Source organism: Pavona decussata, unplaced genomic scaffold, assembly GCF_977016875.1.
Source record: "Pavona decussata unplaced genomic scaffold, jaPavDecu1.1 SCAFFOLD_131, whole genome shotgun sequence".
Classification (NCBI taxonomy): domain Eukaryota; kingdom Metazoa; phylum Cnidaria; class Anthozoa; order Scleractinia; family Agariciidae; genus Pavona; species Pavona decussata.
This window is the reverse complement of record NW_028145545.1, coordinates 1,051,096-1,071,690: the sequence shown is the minus strand read 5'-3', so window position 1 is coordinate 1,071,690 and position 20,595 is coordinate 1,051,096. Positions and strand designations below refer to the sequence as shown.

At 39.0% G+C, this 20,595-nt stretch overlaps 2 protein-coding genes and 1 pseudogene across 10 annotated transcripts in view; 1 reads left to right on the top strand and 2 right to left on the bottom strand.

Annotated features, from left to right (window-relative positions):
• Positions 1-20,595, top strand: part of LOC146468405 (A disintegrin and metalloproteinase with thrombospondin motifs 6-like) — a 234,253-nt gene that overhangs the window by 148,738 nt on the left and 64,920 nt on the right. The gene's annotated exons all lie outside the window — the stretch shown is intronic.
• The window catches only part of LOC146468409 (uncharacterized), an 88,160-nt gene that overhangs the window by 37,247 nt on the left and 30,318 nt on the right, over positions 1-20,595 (bottom strand). For 2 of the 8 annotated variants that reach the window (XM_085124610.1, XM_085124604.1), the window contains exon 13: positions 16,950-17,027. The exons of 2 other annotated variants lie outside the window; for them this stretch is intronic. In XM_085124610.1, the coding sequence (XP_084980736.1) occupies positions 16,950-17,027 (78 nt within the window). Of the gene's footprint in view, positions 1-16,094; positions 16,163-16,949; positions 17,028-17,146; positions 17,309-17,872; positions 18,033-20,595 lie in introns of all 8 variants that reach the window. 4 more of the 8 variants (XM_085124607.1, XM_085124609.1, XM_085124605.1 and 1 more) reach the window with 4 other exon arrangements.
• The window catches only part of LOC146468410 (uncharacterized), a 33,079-nt pseudogene continuing 18,705 nt past the window's right edge, over positions 6,222-20,595 (bottom strand). Inside the window, exon 4 of the transcript XR_014867516.1 lies at positions 6,222-8,970. The product of XR_014867516.1 is annotated as an uncharacterized LOC146468410 (transcript). The remainder of the gene's footprint in view (positions 8,971-20,595) is intronic.

Below are 20,595 nucleotides of genomic sequence, written 5' to 3'. Positions count from 1 at the left end.
TACTACATGATCATGTCCTTGCGATATTATCAGAAATGCATGGAAAGTAGAAAAATGTGTTTCCTATGTTTCAAGGAACGAAGTCGTAAGAACCTGACTCGACCCTGTTAACGGGACTTGTAAAAAAAAAAAGTGGTGAAGGGGTCAAGAAATGTCTCCAGAAGATGGGAAATATCCCCACGCTAAATCCTTCTCCGAGAAGCAAGAGACCTTCTTTGATAAGCTCTCTTTGAATTCTACGTAGTTAAGTTAGAGAAGTTTTCAGTACGTATCGTTTCATACAATGCCAATGTAATACAATCCGTCGTAAAACCAAAGGCAACGTAATTACTCTGGTCAATTATAACAGAAACAAACGGCGCAATGAACCAATCGGAAATATAACCAGCGTTAAGCGCGGGGAAAATCTTGGAAGCAAGAAACGGTTTGTTTTGATTTTACTTCTCACTGGTTGCGAAAGCTAAACTATCACAGAGCGTAGTAAGGTAAACCTCAAGGGACTATGTCACTCCAGGCGCATGCGCACGTTGATGAGAGGCAACTTGAAATCGTTAGCCCAACTTTTTTAAACTTTTTCGCAATACAGAGTAACCATGTCACAAACAACTTGATACCACATTGCGGCGAGTTATGCTCTTTGATAAGTTTCCGGTGACGCACGCGTTGTTTGATTGAAATGCCGCACTATACCCAAAGTCTATAACCAAACATTCGCGTCTTAGAACAGACATATTTGATTATTACGGCTCATTTCTGAGATGTTCTAGTTCAAAATAATTCCTTTTCGTAGTAGAGATAAAGATATAATACTTTAGAGGTTTGTAGAACCGATAAAAATGAAAAATTCTTGCCGGGCTTGTTCGGTAAATGTCACGCTCGATTGACCGCGTCACCACTTTTCATCTCGGTATAAACCGGGATGAAATTTCCCATATGAACGGACTGCAAAATTCATCCCGCTCAGGCCGAGCCATCCCAGTAACCGGGATCATATGAAGAGGCCCTTAGTCACACACCACTGGTCACGCCAAAGTTTGATCCTCGGTAAGTCAATAATTTTATTAGACACATTTAGATGCTAGGTTGGGTAAGAGATTTTCCCGCCAAAAGAGAAGGAGTGCGTGCACGAATGACCCAGTGTCATTTTGGCGGGAAACGAGGTAGCCGTCGTCATCTTATTTTTACTACAGGTTTTTTTGAGGACGGCATAGTGTCCATAAAATGTAAGTGATCTCGCCTTTTTGGAATCACGAAAAGACTTGAGGCTGGTTTACACGAGCAACGCAAGCGAAGTACAAACCAACACACATGTGAACTACCACAGCGCAAACGCAAGCGCCAACCCAAGAAATGGATTTTTTTTTCATTTCCTTGCGCTTGCATTTCACACGTGTGAACCAGAGTATCACAAAGGCAAACGCAAGATGGAAAATACTCCGTTGTTCCATGCCTCTACGATTAAACCAAGTTGACGTCCACCTTTAATCTCTTCCAAAAGTCCTCGTTTCCCTGACTGATTGACTTCATATTCATTTCGTTGTGATGCGATAAGCGAATGGCCCTTACAGTAAAGCTAGGCTGATATTAACACAGTATCAACTGTCAAAAGTATTCACAATGAATACCGGGTGTGTTTAGGTTGCCATTGACCATTGACCCCCGCTCTGTTACGAGAACCGAGAGCCGGAGTGCGACTTGTATACTACCGTTATCAAAGTCATGTTGTTTTTTGTCTCAGTCAATTAGCGAGAAACTGTTCAGAATACAGTGTTCATAATGTCTGTTGTCTTGACACAGGCAGCCCAAGTTCGCGTCACTAGAGAGCGTGTGATAATTAATAACTAGTGAGACGATGACCTTTGAGTGCAAGCGGTATTGTGTTACAGACAGCCGTTGAGAAATTTGAACGCATTATAAGACTTTGTATGGGAACTAAAATGCCGACGATTTTTACGCTAAAAAAACGCTATTTTTTATTTTTCACTCAATAAAATGAATAAAACTGACTCACCTCTGGTGTATTCTTGTGCGTTTTGGGGTTTATTTTGCCGTTTCGGGCGTTCTTTGAAATCACTGTCATTACCCTCATAAGACGGAGTCAAATTTCAAATTTCTCAACGGCTGTCTGTAACACAATACCGCTTGCACTCATAGGTCATCGTCTCACTAGTTATTAATTATCACACGCTCTCTAGTGACGCGAACTTGGGCTGCCTGTGGTCTTAATCGCCTTTTGAACGAGAGGCGTACCGCAGGTGAGGGGTTAATCAAGCTAGTGCTGCTACAACTGAAAAGAATATATCGCACACTGTATGCAATACAACTACTGGAAATGTAGACTAGCTCCTCGAACCATACATGATTTGAGCTCACGAGAGCACACGGTACAGGCTGTAAATCCCAAGAGGAATCCATCGGTTCAATACGGTATATATCCAGATCTGTTTGTAAGGTCTCAATCACCTTAGAAATTCAGGTTGAATTGTGAACAAAAACTAGCGTTTGTTTGATATTTTATCGCCTGAATCTGTAATAACACGGAAAAAAAATACATTGCAGTGATAAAACATGTTTTTAAGAAAGCAAAATAAGGCCAAATAGGATTTTCGAAAAGCCAACAGCAGTTTAGGCTCGATTTCCTAACAGCAGTTCGTAAATTCGGAGGTAGGGATCTGCTCCTGAAAAATTTCCGCCTCTTTAGAACGGTGCCTACTAATAAGGCAGTATATTTGGGTGGTTTATGACTATGCGGGGAAAGTAGATCTCAGCAAGGGATATTGAAATCCAAAAAGAAAATTGGGGGTAACCACGCATTTTTTAGAGATAATTAAGCAACAATTATTCTTAAAAAAAAAAATAATAATAATAATAAAATACAAAACAATGTATCGCGAGTTTTTTTTTTCCAAATAGAAGCTTTATTATCTGTCAAAAATGCATGGTTACCCCGAGTTTTCTTTTTGAATACCAAGAGCACTTGCTAAGTTCTGCTTTTCTCCTCATAGTTTTAAACCGCGCAAAAATATCCCTGTATTAGTAGGCACCACCCATAGGAAACCCGAGTATCTCGAGATGCGCAGAACGTATGCACAGTAACAAAGTAGGCACCGTCCTTAAAATGAAAATTCAGGCCAAGAATACAAACAGATCAAGCTTTGTTAGCGACACAAACATTACCCCTATGGCAGGACATTGACCTTTGAAAACAGAAAACAACATTTGGTGCGTTATCTTAAATCCTCACCGTGGGTGAGCATTCTTAGAGGCGAGGTATGTTTGGGGTCCTTGTTGATAATGGGCTAGCATGGAACAAATACAGTTAAAGCGTTCGTTCGTTTCTGTTTTGTATTTATTTATTTATTTATTTATTTATTTGACTAAAAAAATAATCGAAAAAACGGAACGACGTTTCGGTGTCATCTTGGCAATTATCAATTCTCAAACTCGTTAATAATTCATCGAGCCAAAACAAAGCAAATCACTACCGTGAACGAGGTTTAGAAAGGTGATCTTAATTATCACAAAATTTTGTGAACTTCTGCTTCGAATTTTTCCAAGAATTATCAAACGTTTGAGAAGCCATATCAAACACTCGAAAGAGTGTTTCCTCCTATTTCCAAACACCTCGAAGTTGGTTAAAAAAAAACTTGGCTGCGCCTCCTTTTTCCAACCTACTTCTCGGTGTTTGGAAATCGGAGGAAACACTCTTCCTCGTGTTTGATCTATTACGTAAAGAATGCAACAGAAAAGATAAATTGCACAGAAAGTAATGGTATGAAATAGAATAAATTAAATTAAGACTGAAAGTTACTGTCCTGTGTTAATTCTGTGAGGTGTTATAAAGTAAGAATATGTCCGTTCATTGGGTTAGACAAATAGTTGTTTCGCACGAATGGAGTCTGACTGAGTGTTTAGACTCGGTTTCTTCTTGCAGATCCACAGCATTTCAATATAATCAAGCTTTCCCTGACATATCTTTAGGATGATGCAGTTGCTTGTCAGGTCGCCAATTGTGTCAACTTCAAGATCATTCATCAGGTGTTTCCCGATGGCGGAGAACCGATGCTCAACAATGCGTTGGTGTAGGTGACGGCTGGTATATTATTTATTTAAATATTTATCTTACACAGAATCATGTCTTTAAGTGGATCACCAATAGTAAACCATGGATCCCTTACTACAGATGCTGAAGTTCTTATTCCGCTTGGAAATGGACAGGTGAATTCTAGGTTTAATGAACTTATGTATTGTTTATGGCTTGTTCATGTTAGCCTTTGAACTTTGTTTTATCTTATTGAAGCGAATTGAACTTCTTATCCCTTGTTTTGTTATTTTCTAAAATGTTCTCGCTTGCTGAAAGTGTTGGGAAAATAATAAGCGCCGCCCCTCATGGGCCCAAAATTAAATAAGCGCCCTGGAAGGGGTGGGGGGGGGGGGGTGGGGGTTAAAAGTCACTTTATTTAAGTATTTCAATGCATTTAGCGTAGAGCACCTATTGGGAAAACTTTCCAGGTCAAATTGGAATTTAGGAATGTTTGTTTTTGAGGAGATTTGAAAACCTGAGTACCCGGAGAAAAACATCTCGGAGCGAGGACGAGAACCAACAGCAACTGGCTCAACCCACATATGATGCCGAGTCGGGGAATCGAGCCCGGGCCACAATGGTGGGAGGCGAGTGCTCTCACCATTGCGCCATCCCTACTCTCCGAGAAGCAGGGACCAGCAGTCACCGTATAAATACGATATTTCTATTCCGGAACAGTCCCAAATGTTTAATACATCCTTAATTGCTTTCCTTGCATTATACTACTTTGCTCTTTGCAGACCTTCCATCTGAACACCGCATCTCACTTAAGCCCATCACAACCTGCCATTCTAGCGCGAAGGAATGTCGAATTGCTGCAGGTGAGTTGTCTTTCTGTACAGAGCTATGTTACAGTTTTTACGTTGCCTCAAGGTCATCCTGTCAAATGTCGGTTTCCACCAGGGGCCTAAATCCCCCGGGGGAGGGGGATATTTCCATATAAATACTGTACAGGCATGGGCCGCTGTGAAGGGTATGTTTTTCAAGAGTTTAACTTCCCAAGCCAAGTCTTTACAGTATACATATGGGAGTCTGGGATAGGGTATAGAAATTTGAGAACGTTGGTCTAGAATATGGTATTATTGAGAAAAAGTTAGTCTGGAATCGAACAGGTTCCCGGAAATAATTTGGTAACGATAAACGCTTTCCAAACTATTTTCAGTTTTTCCAATTCTTCAATTTTCTGCACAAAACGTTCCTTTTTACTCGTTTTTGGCGGAGCTCTATTATTTAAGACACGTTTACGTCGATTTTGGCGGAGTTAGTCCTTTTGGCGTAGTAATTTTTATTGTCCTGACAAATTTATGTTTCAAGCAACGTAAAGAATACACAAGCCCAAACATAAACGGATTTATAAAAGCAAGGGTCCGAAATTCAGCCTGATACTCCTGGATTACTACGTCTGCAAAAACCTGGTTTCAAAGACATGACGCTTCTAAATCTAGGGGTCCGAAATTCGGACCCTTGGTCTGATGAATCCGCAAAATTCAGTTATAAAACACTTCTTAATCCAGGGGTCCGAAATTCGGATCCTTGGTCTGATGAATCCGCAAAATTCAGTTGTCAAACACTTCTTAATCCAGGGGTCCGAAATTCGGACCCTTGGTCTGATGAATCTGCAAAATTCAGTTATCAAACAATTCTTGCGGAATCCGAAAAACATATATGTTTTAAAAGAGGAGATCACTTCTGTATCCAGGCTTTACATAAATTCCCTTGCTCATAATGATAACTTACAAGTTGAACTAACCAGTTGCAGAAGTTCTTTAATACCATGGAATTTCCAGCATAACTGACTAACTTTATCTAAAGGTCGCAGAATTTCTAAAACGTCCCTTTGAATAGGTGTGCAATCTAAGTACTGATTTCATCGAAGGAGAATTATGGATGGCATTTTATACGGGACACTGTTTATAATAAACAGCACCACAGGAAAGTACTGCTCAGTAACTTTCATTTGAACGGTCATACTTTAGGATTTCAGCCACAGACTCAAAAGTTAGAACCACCTTGTACGGCATAATAAACAGCGCCACAGGAAAGTACTGCTCAGTAACTTTCATTTGAACGGTCATACTTTAGGATTTCATCCACAGACTCAAAAGTTAGAACCACCTTGTACGGCATAATAAACAGCAGGAAAGTACTGCTTAGTTTGAATGGTCATACTTTAAGATCTCACTTCCCTTCTTGTCAAAATCCAAAGAATCAAGGATTGATCCGCTATCTTAGCAGAAGTTTATTTAGCCATCTTAGCAGGCAGTTTCCATGGCCTCTTGCGAAAGCGCGAATGTGATGAGTTCGTTATTTGTTGTCTTTTCCTGCTTCACAATGATTGCACACGCTATTACCTTTGGAAATTAAAATTTCTTTCATTTTTCTCCGAATACAGCCTTGATAATGTTGGTGCCCGATTGTCATCGATACGTTTTCTACCAAAGATGATACGTAAGCTGAGTTTTTAAATAATGCCTAAATATTCAGTTTATAGGGATATATCTGAAATCAACACCAAAAGCATGTTCTGGCAATTGCCAACACACCGAGGAAACTTTTCAACTGTTGTTATCAGATTTCTTTATAGTCCTTACCACGATTTTCCTAATCCAAAAAAAATTATCGCACAGTTTAGCCCAATGTAAAGTCCTCTATCGGCTGGGTTATTCCCTTTGGATTGAAATAAACGCTCTACTAACAAGCCATAATGATGATGATGATGATGATGATGATGATGATGATGATAATGGTGGTGGTGGTGGTGGTGGTGGTGGTGATGATGATGATGATGATGATGATGATGATGACGATGACGATGATGATGATAATGACGATGATGGAACATTTTAAGGGATGAGCACAAAAAATCGAAAAGTCGTTGGGGTTGTTGTTTCCCTCGTTTAAAAAAAAAACATGAAACATCCATGAAGTGATCAGAGAGGGGATTCGAACTCGGAACCTGCGGATTTCAGGTCCTCTCCTCTGACCACTCTGCCGTGCTTCCTGCCAAACTGAAGGGCAATAATGTAAAGCCTTCGAGAAAAACGCCTCGGCTTACATAAGCGCCCACTCCCAAGGCGAAAGGCCTTTAATTTATGCGTTTGTCCCCTTATCGATGATAAATTGCTTCGAACATTGTCAAAAATTGTTGTGGATGCATGCCCCCTTTCGGCTCATGGATTTACAACAAACTTCAACAATCAATGAGAATACAGAAACATCAAAACCTGACGTCAATTTGTTTTTTACAATAACAAAAAGGCAAAAAGATTTGGATCGAATGCGAGTGAAAAGAGTAGAATACAAGTAAAAAAAGGTAAGGGAGAGACTCCAAAACTTAAATTTCATCGTCAGAACTCAAAGGACTTCAGGTTCATAGATTTAAAACTCTGGAGGAAAAACTCAGCAATACACTGGAAAATATTGAAATTTTAAAACTTAAACCTTTATTTGAGATAGCCATTCAATGAGAAGACCTGAAACTTATTCCAGTGAATGCGGCTGCCTTGAGCTTCTAGTTACTCTTCTCGTGTCACAAATTATTATTATTAATGCTAAAACAAAACGTAGTATGGTATTTACAGTTGAAACTGGATTATTTCGCTCTCTGGTGCTGCGCCTCTCCCACTAGCACCGAGTTACATGTACATGTTTTTAGAAATCTCGACTCGGTAATATTTATCAAGAATTCAGTAATTCGGAGTAAGAATCTAGAAAACTGAGGAGTCCAGATAATCGAGTTTCTCTTTACTATTCAAAGGCAAACTATTTTAAACTGACATGATGGCCTATCAAGTTAACTGGCAGTCGAGAACTAAAATCCAGTTTCCCCAACATTGAAAACTAAGGCTAAGCTTCAAGGATGGGGATGCTTTTTTGTGTCTGGTTGACAAGCAGCCAGTTGGTACCTACTAACATTTCACACTTAACTTAAGGCTGAAGCGCCTAATATTGGAAGAAATTTCACCATCAACTGTCGTCGCTCAACTTGTAATCGTAATTTCACCGCTTCAAAAATCTAAAGCAAACGGAGCTCAGGCATGAAATTAGATTCAGTTTTTGCGGATCCAATTCCTAATTAAACATTGTGATTGAAACTTTCTGAGCACTAAGCTCTCTTTACTTTTCTTATGCAATATCCAGCACTCCTAGTTTATTTAAAATAAGTACAGAGAAACCATGTTTCAATTGCACCACGAAACAGTAATTCTTACGTTTAAGAGTTCATTCTTGCAGCTTAAATCTAGAATATTAATTTTTCTTGGTTGTTTTTCTTTAGGCCCTTTTTTTTTTGGTTTGGTTTTTGCTTCTTTTCTTACTATTACTATCCTCTATTAGCTATAATTTCTGGAATAAATGTCGGTGATCACCAAATATTAAGCTCTTATAAATCGAGAAAAGAAAATAACAGCTCCATAGAATGAGGCATATGAGTAATGTATGCCGGTAGTAAAAACATTTTATCAACACACTCATTGTATTGAACGTTTTAGATACAAATTTTCTCCTTCTCTACCAGTTTTCTTATTATTAATCTAAGTAAGCTGCAAAGAAGAAAAACAAAACATGACTAAAGTATAAGGTTCAATCTAAAATATTGCTTTTCAGCACAAACTTTTCTCGGCAAAAAATGCTAACACAATTTGGTCATGTAAATAATTCGCAGTTTTATAGAGAGTCCTCTGTAATCCTTATCTAGAAAAAATTCTAATAAAATGCAGAAATTTTCTCCACTATTTAAACAATCAAAATCACACGATACTCAAAATAAACAAGCTATTTACAGTCTCTTATACGAGTTTCTTTTCATGACGATTTCTTCATGATGTAAGCCGTAACAAATGGTCCTGTGGTCTTTTCTTCATTTATCACAGATCTGCGTTCAGCAGCTATAAAGCAAAAACAACAGGAAGGCAAATTTGAGTGACAATAACAAATGTACAATATTATTAGAGGCTAAAAAGTAAATATATATTTTTTTTTATTTTTAACCCTTGTAAATAGTATTGTAAATCTCAAGCAAATATCTATGGACAACAACAAATGTCTAATATAATTATAATTATGCTCGATGGTGTTGTAGCGATCGAATATTATATTCTTATTTTATGTGTTTTCTTTTCTTTTTTCCTTTTTTTTTTTTTTGGCCTCTGTAAAGGAAGAGCATAGTTTTTAAAACAACTTCAACACCTTTAAAACATATGACGGGGAAGGGATCTCTCATCTGTTTTTTTCAAAAGTTAAAGGAGATCAGCTGCAAATAACTTTAATGAGAGCTAGTGAATTCTTTTATTTCAAACGTTAATCAATCTACTCACAGAGGAGGTCAGCTACTCTTGTCCACCTAATTCTAGTGTGACGTCGTCACCGATGAGTACAAACGGAGCCCAGTAATCCACTGCACTAAACTTGTCAGATTCTCTCATGGATTTCATGGCTTGGTTCAGAGCTGCACTGGCACTTTCACCATTCACTAAGTGCTGGTAGAATATTTTCATGAACTCCATAGTAGCCTCGTCATCAATCGCCCACAATGACACCAGAACAGACCGAGCACCAGCACCCAAAAACGCCCGTGCGATGCCAACCACACCCTCAGCCTTAATCTCCCCACGGGCACTATGACAGCAACTCAGCACAACCAACCTTGCTCGCATCTGAACATTCAGTACATCTTTCATTGTTAAAAGAAAGTCGTTCTCGATAGGAGTCCCTGATACCGGTGAAGGATTTGGTGCTAAGAGAATTTCTCCTGTTTCCATCCGCCCATGTGCTGCAATGTGAACCAAAGCAACCGAGGAGAGTCGTTTCAATACTTCATTCTTCGTTGCGTGCTCTCCAATTAGCGGCGTAGTGTGAAGTATTTGCCCAATCATCTGCGCTTCTTTTCGTGCAAATGGCAGCTGCAGCCACTTTGTCCCCTCAAAAGTAACCTTTTCGATCCAAGGATCACCTACGATCAGCGCCCCACTCTTAACGTGGTAATCAACGGGACATTCTGCTATCAATTTCAAACTCGTCAGCGATGGAATCACGCGGATTCTGAAAGATTCGCAGAGGTACTTGGAATCTGTGTCCATGAATGCAGCGAAAGGAGCCAAACACAATGGACCCTCGGGAACGAATATTACTTCACTTTCAAGTAACAATTCTTGTATAGGACTCACGATGGTCTCATATAGTAAACTTAAGGCACTATTCAAGGAACTGGAGGATTGATTTTGCTTCTTCTCGGGAGAGGATCTCGCATCTGGAAGATTTTCATCTTTGGCCATGTCCAGTGAACGATCCTCACATTTGACAAAAGCTCTTCCACGAATTTTCTTCAATGTGGTGTCCAAGAAATCCTCGGCATCAACTTGGCCATCGGGGATCTGTTTTCTTCTTAGCTGTACATTCTTTCCTTTCTGTAAAACCCAAAAATTTACTCCTTGGTTCCCGAGTGCTATGAAAACTGTATTGGAAGGAAGATAACTGTAAATGTTAGTTATAGTTTTTATTTCTGTGCAAGATTCGGCTCGGGTGTTTTTGGATGCATACTTGAATTCCATGAGATCATTCAGAGCCTGTGCACGACCCTGCTCAGCAGATAAAAGAGCCTCTACAATCTTGCCTTGCTCTAACAACAAACGCCATAAACTAACGTATGCCTCTTTGTGCAAATGGCGCAAGCTGACCTTCCAGTCATCATTAAACGCAAGATCGCACCTTACATCATTCAACGTCTTTATACTGTGTAGATGACATTCTACAGCTCGGCTTAAAGAACCAATTAATTGAAAGGAAACTCCAAGGTTATAAAACGCAGTGCTCATTGAGACTCTGTCTCCCACTTTTCTTGCGATTTCTATGCTACGTTCATGGTAGTGTATGGCTTTTTGGAAATATCCGAGTCCTTGATAATCGCTGCCTAGATTACCATAAGTCATTCCTTCACTTAAGACGTCTCCCACTTTTCTTGCGATTTGTAGGGAAAGGTCATGGTAGTGAATGGCTTTTTTGAAATCTCCGAGTCCCTGATAATCGTTGCCTAGATTACTATAAGCAGTTCCTTCACTTGACACGTCTCCCACTTTTCTTGCGATTTCCAGGGAAAGGTCATGGTAGTAAATGGCATTTTTGAAATCTCCGAGTCCATGATAATCGGTGCCTAGATTACTATAAGCAGCTCCTTCACTTGACACGTCTCCAACTTTTCTTGCGATTTGTAGGGAAAGGTCATGGTAGTGAATGGCTTTTTTGAAATCTCCGAGTCCCTGATAATCGCTGCCTAGATTACCATAAACTACTCCTTCATTTGCCACGTTTCCCACTTTTCTTGCGATTTGTAGGGAAAGGTCATGGTAGTGAATGGCTTTTTTGAAATCTCCGAGTCCATGATAATCTCTGCCTAGATTACCATAAACTACTCCTTCATTTGCCACGTTTCCCACTTTTCTTGCGATTTCCAGGGAAAGGTCATGGTAGTAAATGGCATTTTTGAAATCTCCGAGTCCATGATAATCGGTGCCTAGATTACTATAAGCAGCTCCTTCACTTGCCACGTGTCCCACTTTTCTTGCGATTTCTAGGGAAAGGTCATGGTAGTGAATGGCTTTTTTGAAATCTCCGAGTCCATGATAATCGCTGCCTAGGTTACTGTAAGTCTTTCCTTCACTTGACACGTCTCCCACTTTTCTTGCGATTTGTAGGGAAAGGTCATGGTAGTGAATGGCTTTTTTGAAATCTCCGAGTCCATGATAATCTCTGCCTAGATTACGATAAACTACTCCTTCATTTGCCACGTTTCCCACTTTTCTTGCGATTTGTAGGGAAAGGTCATGGTAGTGAATGGCTTTTTTGAAATCTCCGAGTCCCTGATAATCGCTGCCTAGATTCTTATAAGCAGCTCCTTCACTTGACACCTTTCCCACTTTTCTTGCGATTTCCAGGGAAAGGTCATGGTAGTAAATGGCATTTTTGAAATCCCCGAGTCCATGATAATCGGTGCCTAGATTACTATAAGCAGCTCCTTCACTTGCCACGTGTCCCACTTTTCTTGCGATTTGTAGGGAAAGGTCATGGTAGTGAATGGCTTTTTGGAAATCTCCGAGTCTATGATAATCGTTGCCTAGATTACTATAAGTCTGTCCTTCACTTGAGACGTCTCCCACTTTTCTTACGATTTCTAGGCAACGTTCATGGTAGTGCGTGGCTTTTTTGAAATCCCCATGACCGTAATAAACGTTCCCAAGACTACAACAAATCTTTCCTTCTTGTAATTTGTCTCCCGTTTCCTTTGCAATTTTAAGTTCACTTTCATAGTATTGCAGTGTTGCTTGGAGATTCCCGGGGATGCTATTACCAGAAGCCCAACTTTTTCTACAGCTTTCGCTTGCGTCTCTGCCTTTTTCCTGTCAAGCATAAACATTACTGTTTTTCGAAACAATTTGGTTCCACTTATGGAATAAATAGAAATCGGAAAAGTTGCTTGGTTATCATGTGTTTTAAACTTGCTGTTGAAATAGTCTCCTCACTGTCAAATGTTACGTAGCGTAGTTTATTTTAACCTACTTAATTTATTTTCGACTAGAAGAAGCGAGTACACTTTACCAAAGAATTTTAATAATCTTAATTGCCACCATCGTCATCATCATCATCGTCACTGCCAATATAAATTAACAATACAAGGCGGGCAGGAAAACCAGTGCTTCATCGTCTTTTATGTTATGTAAATAGATCTCAAATCAAAACAAATGAAATATGGACGACGACACACTAGAATTTTTCAATTTTAAAAGTGGGACCAAGCTTTAACAGAGGTTAAGAAGGATATCGTTTCTGGAGCGTTGAATTATGTTCCAAGTAACTGCATTGCAAGTTTGTGTTGTTTCTATTATATTTTCCTTTTACCACTTCCTATTATTCTTCTATCTTAGTTAAATGAGGCGAACATTTCTCTCATTGAGACAAAATTACCACTCCATGATGACGGATATATATTTTGACTATTTTGAGATCTGTTTTTCTCTGGGCAGAGGGGCAAAGCGACGGAACGTAATTAGAACCTAAGTGGAGAATGTTTTGTTTCAACAAGCCATCATCGTATAGCCTAGATGTTATTCAATTTGGCTTTGTTTCGCGATTCATGCTCTTTTTTTTCACATAGTAAAGAAACTATTGTTGATAACAATAGAAATCCTTCGTGAAGACCGATACAGGTCCAAGTTCTACAAAAAGAACTTGTTACGTTCTTAGCCAGCACAACAAAATGTTCAATTCTTAACTTTCCAAAAGAAACTTATTTACATAAAGTTGTAGAAACGGAAAAAATCGAGGAAACAGTATAGAAAAATCAAACTTTCCTTTGGGGCTTAGAAAAAAGGTTTTAAGACGACGAATACAAGTACGTGTGACAGTGGCGGTGAAAGTTAATGAAAAAAAGAGGGAACAATCAAGTTTATTTTAAAACTATATTCGTGGTGGCTTAGTTAACTTATTGTGAATTCAGACAAAAAGACGATACACAAATAAGAAGAAATCTTATTGTTTGTTAAGTGGTAAGAGTAAAAGGAGTAATGAGTTTGCGGAACGACATAATTATGCAAAATACGATTTATACCTGGAATAAATTAATTAACTGAAGCGCGTCATGTTTTCGCGCCAATTTTATAAGAGCAGCGCGCTTTTTTGATGCTGCGGACTCTATTAAGGTCGGCACACACGAGGGAACTAGTCGCCGGGACTTGTTTCAGGGACTAGTCCGCTGTAGGTTTTACACGCGGGGACCTGTTTCACATCGAAGTTGCAAAATTTAGGGCGACTTCACTGAAATTCAGGGAAATTTAGAGACGAAAAAGGAGTGGTCCTAAACAGTGAAAACGAAGTTTAAAACCACAAAACATTGAAAAACACGTACACGTCAATAAAATGGCACATTGTTGATCAGACATTTAGGATTTACAAAAGCTTTTTTTGTTCTTTTTTAGAGTTCGGTATACTACTAATTCAGAACAGAAAAACAGCAGCTATTCAAACAAGGCCTTAAGGTGGGGGTACACCTGAAAGCCGTTTCCACGCCGCTTAAAATCGGTCAAATGGAAATATCTTGTTCGCATTTCAAGCAATACAAAAACCCTCCATTCATTACACAAATCAATGTTTTGGGGTGTTTTGTAAATTTTTGGGTGATTTTTAGGTATATTTGGGAGGAGATAGTTTTTCTCAAAAGAGTAGTAAAATTAAGAGAAATACGAAATATTGAAGATTTAGTGAAGTTGTAGTTAATAATTAAGAGACGGATACCAAGTTAGTCCACTAGAAACCTGGGGTGCTCTTGCGTGGGTATCAACTGTCTGTTAGTGTTCCAAAAATCATTTTCTTTCTTCTATCCATTCTTAAAACCTCTTCAAATTTCACTCAAATTCAGGTAGAGCCCCACCTTAAATACAAACAAAACTAAAATACTTGTTCAACCTCACCGTCGGCCGCCATCTCGAAACGGAATTCGTAAGGGGTTATGGGGGGCGAAAATACTGATCAGCGATTGGTTTATTTTCATTTGGTCGCAGGGCTTACCCCACGAACAGTTCACACGCAGGGACCAGCATAATTGGAGGGGACAAGTCCCCGGGACTTGTCCCACGAATTCAAACATGGTTTGAATTCGTGGGGCAAGTCGCAGGGGCCAAATTTTGGTCCCTGCGACTAAATTTCTTGATGAGAATGGGCAGTTCACACGAAGGGACTTGGTCCCTTGGACTAGTGGCGGGGACCAGGGACTAGTCCCTTCGTGTGTGCCAACCTTTAAACAAGTGGCCAACAAATCGAGGATTAGATCGTCTGATCGTTGGTTAGGAAAAAGTGACGGTGAAGAAATCGATGAAAACTGTTTGATATTTTCGCATCATGTTCACTTTTCTCTTTACGACTTCGGTTAAGACTAGAAGTACTGATGAGTACTGCCAGTTTCATTTGGTCAAGAAACGCCGAAAGATCCATCAGTTGGAAACATCGACTACCCGATCATTTTCAATAGATTCTGAAGCGTCGTTGTGAACTTTGTATGGAATCTGAAAAGCTTGTTATACGCCACCTAGAATCAAAAGGCCACATTGAATCAAAAGTAATTTTGCTTTTAATTTCGTTTTTCTTAACTGCCCTCGATGATTGTTGACAAAGTTCCGCCATTTTATCAACCAGTGGAAGCTAAACCAAGTCCAATCGTGTCTTGCACGCAAGCGTTTTCCGCGCTTGACGCCGGTTACTTGTATATCCTTCGAATTCTGATTGGTCCATTGTGTTACTTACGTCTGTTGCCATTGGTCAGAGTAACTACTTTGCTTTCCGTTAAATACGACACTCATTCCACTTTAATTTTCCATAAGTGTTGCCACTTATATTCGTTTTTAAAAACCAATAATCACTGAATAAAACTTGAGTTATTGTTTATCAACTTACTGTTTGCGTTTCAGACGGATTCTTCCCTGCCTCTTTCCCAATAGCCTGCAGCTTCTTTTGCTCGCTCACAGACCTTCTCCTTAAATTCCAACAACTTCTGGTTGTTCTCGTCAATCTTACATTAGTCAAGATTTCGAGTCCGTAAAAAACAAAGGCTAAAAAAAGGATTTCAAAACCCTTACGAGTGGTCATTATCTCGATTAAAATATTCCGTAATACATGGTCTAACACTGATTTACAAAACATTACCTTTGAGGCTCAGTGTACGCGGCTACGTTTCGACCGAACACATTTTGTTCTTTCATTTTAAAAAAAGAACAAATAGTCAAAGGCCTAAAGAAAGATTCAAAAGAATGTTTTAAAAGGTTGCTATATGATAAGAGAGTCACTCGTTAATGTCAGAATATCAATGTCCTCCTTACTAGCACTTGGATCCCTCTTGGAGTGCCACTTTTCAAAAGAAAGTCTCGTGATACACATAAACGACGTCACAATCCAATTATTTTTCTTAAACTGAATAAGTTCAACCTTATTAGTGGTTAAGTTTCTGCTATAGCAAGATTGAGAAGGATACTGCTAATCCCTTGTCACACCACGTGATGGCTTCCTCAAACTGATGCAGCAGAACACAAGCACTTGCTCCTAATAAACAAAATAACATCAGTTTGTCATTTTAGTTGACCTATGTTAGATTAGCATCATGCCTCTACGAATAATTTATGAAATAAGTTAAAGTATTCTTAAAATCTTCTTCCTTCTTTATGATATACAAGCAATATTACACATTAAATAACTGGTTGCCTTTAAAATCCTGGCCAATCAACATACTAAGTATATCAGTGAACATAACCCGATTATAGTTTAATTAATGCTTGTCCAATTGCTGTAAAATAATCGACACATTTTACTAGTCCTTAGATTAGATGTAAGTCACAAGGAGTGGAAACGAATGTTTGGTTTTATCAAAAGAGTTGATAACTAAAGCCACCGTAAAGCACTTCGAGTGCTGACGTCTCGAGCGTTAGCCCTTTGTGAGCGAATCAAGCCATCTTCCAAATTGACACTGTTAATCCCAGAGAATTAACGAACGCTATTCATTTAACTAAAGTTTTCTTGTTTCCCGCGTTATCAAGCTCTCACCAATAGCGTAGCTCCACTGCTCACTATATAACACACCAGAACTCCTTGGTTCGCTCTGACGACGGGCTAACGCTCGAAACCTCAGCACTCCAATTTCTTTACAGTGGCCAATTTACCTTTAGTTATCAACTTTGTTGATAAAACTAAACATTCGATTCTACTCTTAACCAAGGCAGCATCGAAGTTTTCTTTGAAACGCGAGCCCCGTTATGAAAGGATTTGAGTTAGAATGAGTAACGGACTCGTTTGAAGGCTACAGAAGATCACCATTTCCTTTTGTGACCCTTACCTGTAACAATGGCTTTGATATAAGAAGGTTGTAAGTCCGCGGCCGTCTTTGCATCCCTCAGTGAATCATGGAAGTTACCTGCACGAAAATTAATGAAACGAATGATACGTTGTTGATGAACGCACGATTAAACACTATTAGTTTTTCTTGAAAGACAGTTAACTTGACAAAACTGTCAAAAACCTTAAAATCCTCACCCAAGTTAAAATATGCCGTTGCTCTGTTGCTGTACAGTTTGGCCTTCGGTTCTTCATCCTTGCAGTTCACTTTGATTCCTTGGGTGTAAAGCAATATGGCATTGCTGAAATCTTTCTTTCTGAATTTATCATTGCCCTCATTCTTGAAGCGCTCTGCTGTGGCTGAAATGAATAAACGTAAAAAAAATCTCGAATTTTGCTGAGTAACGCTTAAAAAAAACTGCATGAGCGTTTTGATGTGATACTTGTTTATGATAATTATGTCATAAACAATGCATCCTTTATACAACTGCAGCGTTATGTATAAGTCATTATAAAGAGCGCTAATGGTTCGAAAGCACCTTTCAAGCCTTAATGTCGGGGAATCTTACTTGTTCTCTTCAGGGTTTTTTGAGTTCCCAAAACTGGGGGTGGAGGAGGGGATACTTTGTGCCTCGGGCACTTCGTTAAAAGTTATATGGCAATGAAACCTACGAAGGACATTGTACGTCCAAAAATGTTTGTTTGGGGGTCCAGGCCGTCGTCATTGCTTAAGCTCCGTAAGGTGAGACGAGGTCAAATGTTTTTCAACAAGACGGGTTGACGAAATGTCATCGCATGCACCCCAACGATATATAGTGAGCACTCCTTAAGACCTATTTCGTTTTAGACCCTTCAGTTTCCCAATAAAGCGTTTCTCTCGCAATATGAGTGATCATTGACATTATGACTAAAACTCGGCATCACCTCTTAAAGTAGTTTCATCATCAGTATTCAGTGTTTTCTCAGTAGCAGCTGTGACGTCAGATTCTTTTGCATCGTCCTCTCCGCCTGCATCTTGTAGCTTTTTTTGTTCATTGACAGAATGACTCCTTAATTCTAACAACGTCTGGTTGTTCTTGTCAATCTTAAAATAGTCAAGACTTGTAAGACAATAGTTGACGAAACTGAAATACAAAGCAAAATGCTATATGGATAAAGTGTCTTAATTCCTTGTCCATTTGTTCGCTTAGTTTCCTCTTCCAGAATTTAAGACAAAAAGAAACATCACAATATGTAGTCAAGAAAAAGCAATCATTCTTTTTATGCAGATCAGTGTTGCGTAAGGCTGTACATAAAAGCAGGAATGAAGGAAAATAATAAAGTTTGAATTTGTTCAATATTTTTTATTGTATCATCTGTAATAAAGGATACGGCTAATCCTTTTTCACACCATGTGATGGCCTCCTCAAACTGGTTCAGCTGAACACAGGCGCTTGCCCCTAATAAACAGGATAATGTTAGTCTGGCATCATTTTCTATTAAAATAGGGTGGCTCGTACAGTATTACTAAAGTTCACTTTAAAGAACCTTGAGACAAGGCCACTCTCGATCTATTATCCTGTGCAAGCTTAGCCGCAAGAAGAGCAATTCCCAAATGTCTTTGAAGTCGCATTTCTGAACGTTTGCATATAACATCCATATAAACGGATTTTTTTAACTTTATGATGGATAAATCGCTATAAATGCAGCGAATATATATTAAACGGTGTTTAAGATTTGAAATTTATCACAGCACAGTCTTCAATCTACCAACTTCTCGATAAAATGTGTATTTTTTTCAGAAACCTTACCTCTCACGATCGCTTGCACCAATAAGGGCTGTAAGTCAATAGCAACCTTAGCATCATTTAGCGAATCATTATAATTTCCTGAAGAAGAGATACAGAAAAGGAAATGAGAGGAGAAGTTGCACATTAATGAAGTTTAATAATAAGATGCTCTTTAAAGTTGCAATATTAAATAACCTGACTAAGGCAAATTCTAAACAATAAAAAAATTCTCACCCAAGCAAAAGTACGCTTCCGCCCTGTTGCTGTACAGTTCGGCCTTCAGTTCTTCATCCTTGCAGTTCACTTTAATTCCTTCCGTGTAGAAGTGAATTGCGTTGGTAAGATCTTCCTGCCTGTATCTCTCATTACCTTCAGTGTTGTAAACCTCTGCTATGGCTAAAAGAAAGCAAATTAAAAGTTTCATTCATTGGCTAAAAGTTCGAATTTAACAATTTCGTGATCTGACCGTTTGGACGGGATGGGGGAGCGGAATGGGGTGAGGGGAGCAAGCACGAAACACAGTGAAAGTGTCAAATGGTCTTAAATTTTGTGAAAATAGATAAGTTCTACGAGAGCCTCCCTCGCAGACGCTCTTTTGGCTCGTCACGCAATCTTTCCTCCCAACGAAAGATTGCGTGACGAGCCAAAAGAGCGGTTAGTTATGGGAAAGGGAGAATGACTATAGTTTCATGCTAAGAAACCGAAATCTTTGAGTCATTTTCTTCGATAAACCCTTCATTGAAAAGTGAAACTTCAAAACCAAGGAATCATATCCTTATTTCCAAGACGCCAAAATATTTATCACATTTTATGTCGTAAGAGGTGAAAATATATAACTCGGCGCGTTGTCCGGGTAAATACTGAATGAGTTTTTGTCCAGGCTTAATTGCGTTCAAAAGAACGCACTCACAATACAGATTAGAGTCGAGATTGTAAGGAAATGAATGAGGAAATGAATGAGTTGATCTTGGGACGCGTATCTGGCATCCCCCGCAGATTTTGCAGGGGCGGATGACATCATCACCAACTTGGCAAAGGAGAGAGAGCCTGGTGACATCAAACACACACCCTAATCTTTGATTATCACTAGTTTTGGTATTATAAAAGACAGAGATACATGATATCAGAGTTTTTACAGTGGTACGAAATAACTTATCGTGTTCCAAAAATGTTTCTTGGTGTAATAAAAACAAAGCGGTAACTCACGGTAAACAAGCACGGCATTTATATAACTCGACCGGACCCGGCGCAAAATTCCAACACAGATGCAAACGGAGCTGGTTTGTTTTATCGGTCATGGTTTTAATTTTTAACTCGTGGCGAAAAGCTTAAGAGCCGATTTCTGAAATTATCAAAAATCGGGCGTCAGTCGTGAAATTTCGAATTCCTTCATATTTTGCCCATATAATCTCTATAGTGGAGTATTTTCAAAAATAACGTTAAAAGTTTCATCAGCGTGTTATTTTTTTCGAAATCGGGCAAAGTTTGAAATACGGCAAATTAGCGTCTTTTCGGTCACGAAACTTACTAAAAATTACCCATTTTCATCTCGCTCGTAGAAAGAAACGCGATGTCCTCCATTAATGAAATGTTCACAAAATATAAACACATCCCTCTTCTTCATAATGCACTAGTTAAATTTAGATAAGCTTGAAAATTGGAAATGCTTCGGCCGTTAGAAGAAACCCCATTTCGGCAGTTTTAAAATTTAGCAAATTTCATCCAATTTCAACACAAAAGAAACCCAATTGGTACGTCCAGTTTGAATTTAAAATGAACATATTGTTGAAGCACAACCGTTGTAGTTTACTGTGTTAAAATATTTCTGGCGGCAATGCAAAAGTATCCCGTCGAGAGACCAAAATGTGAAGGGTACTT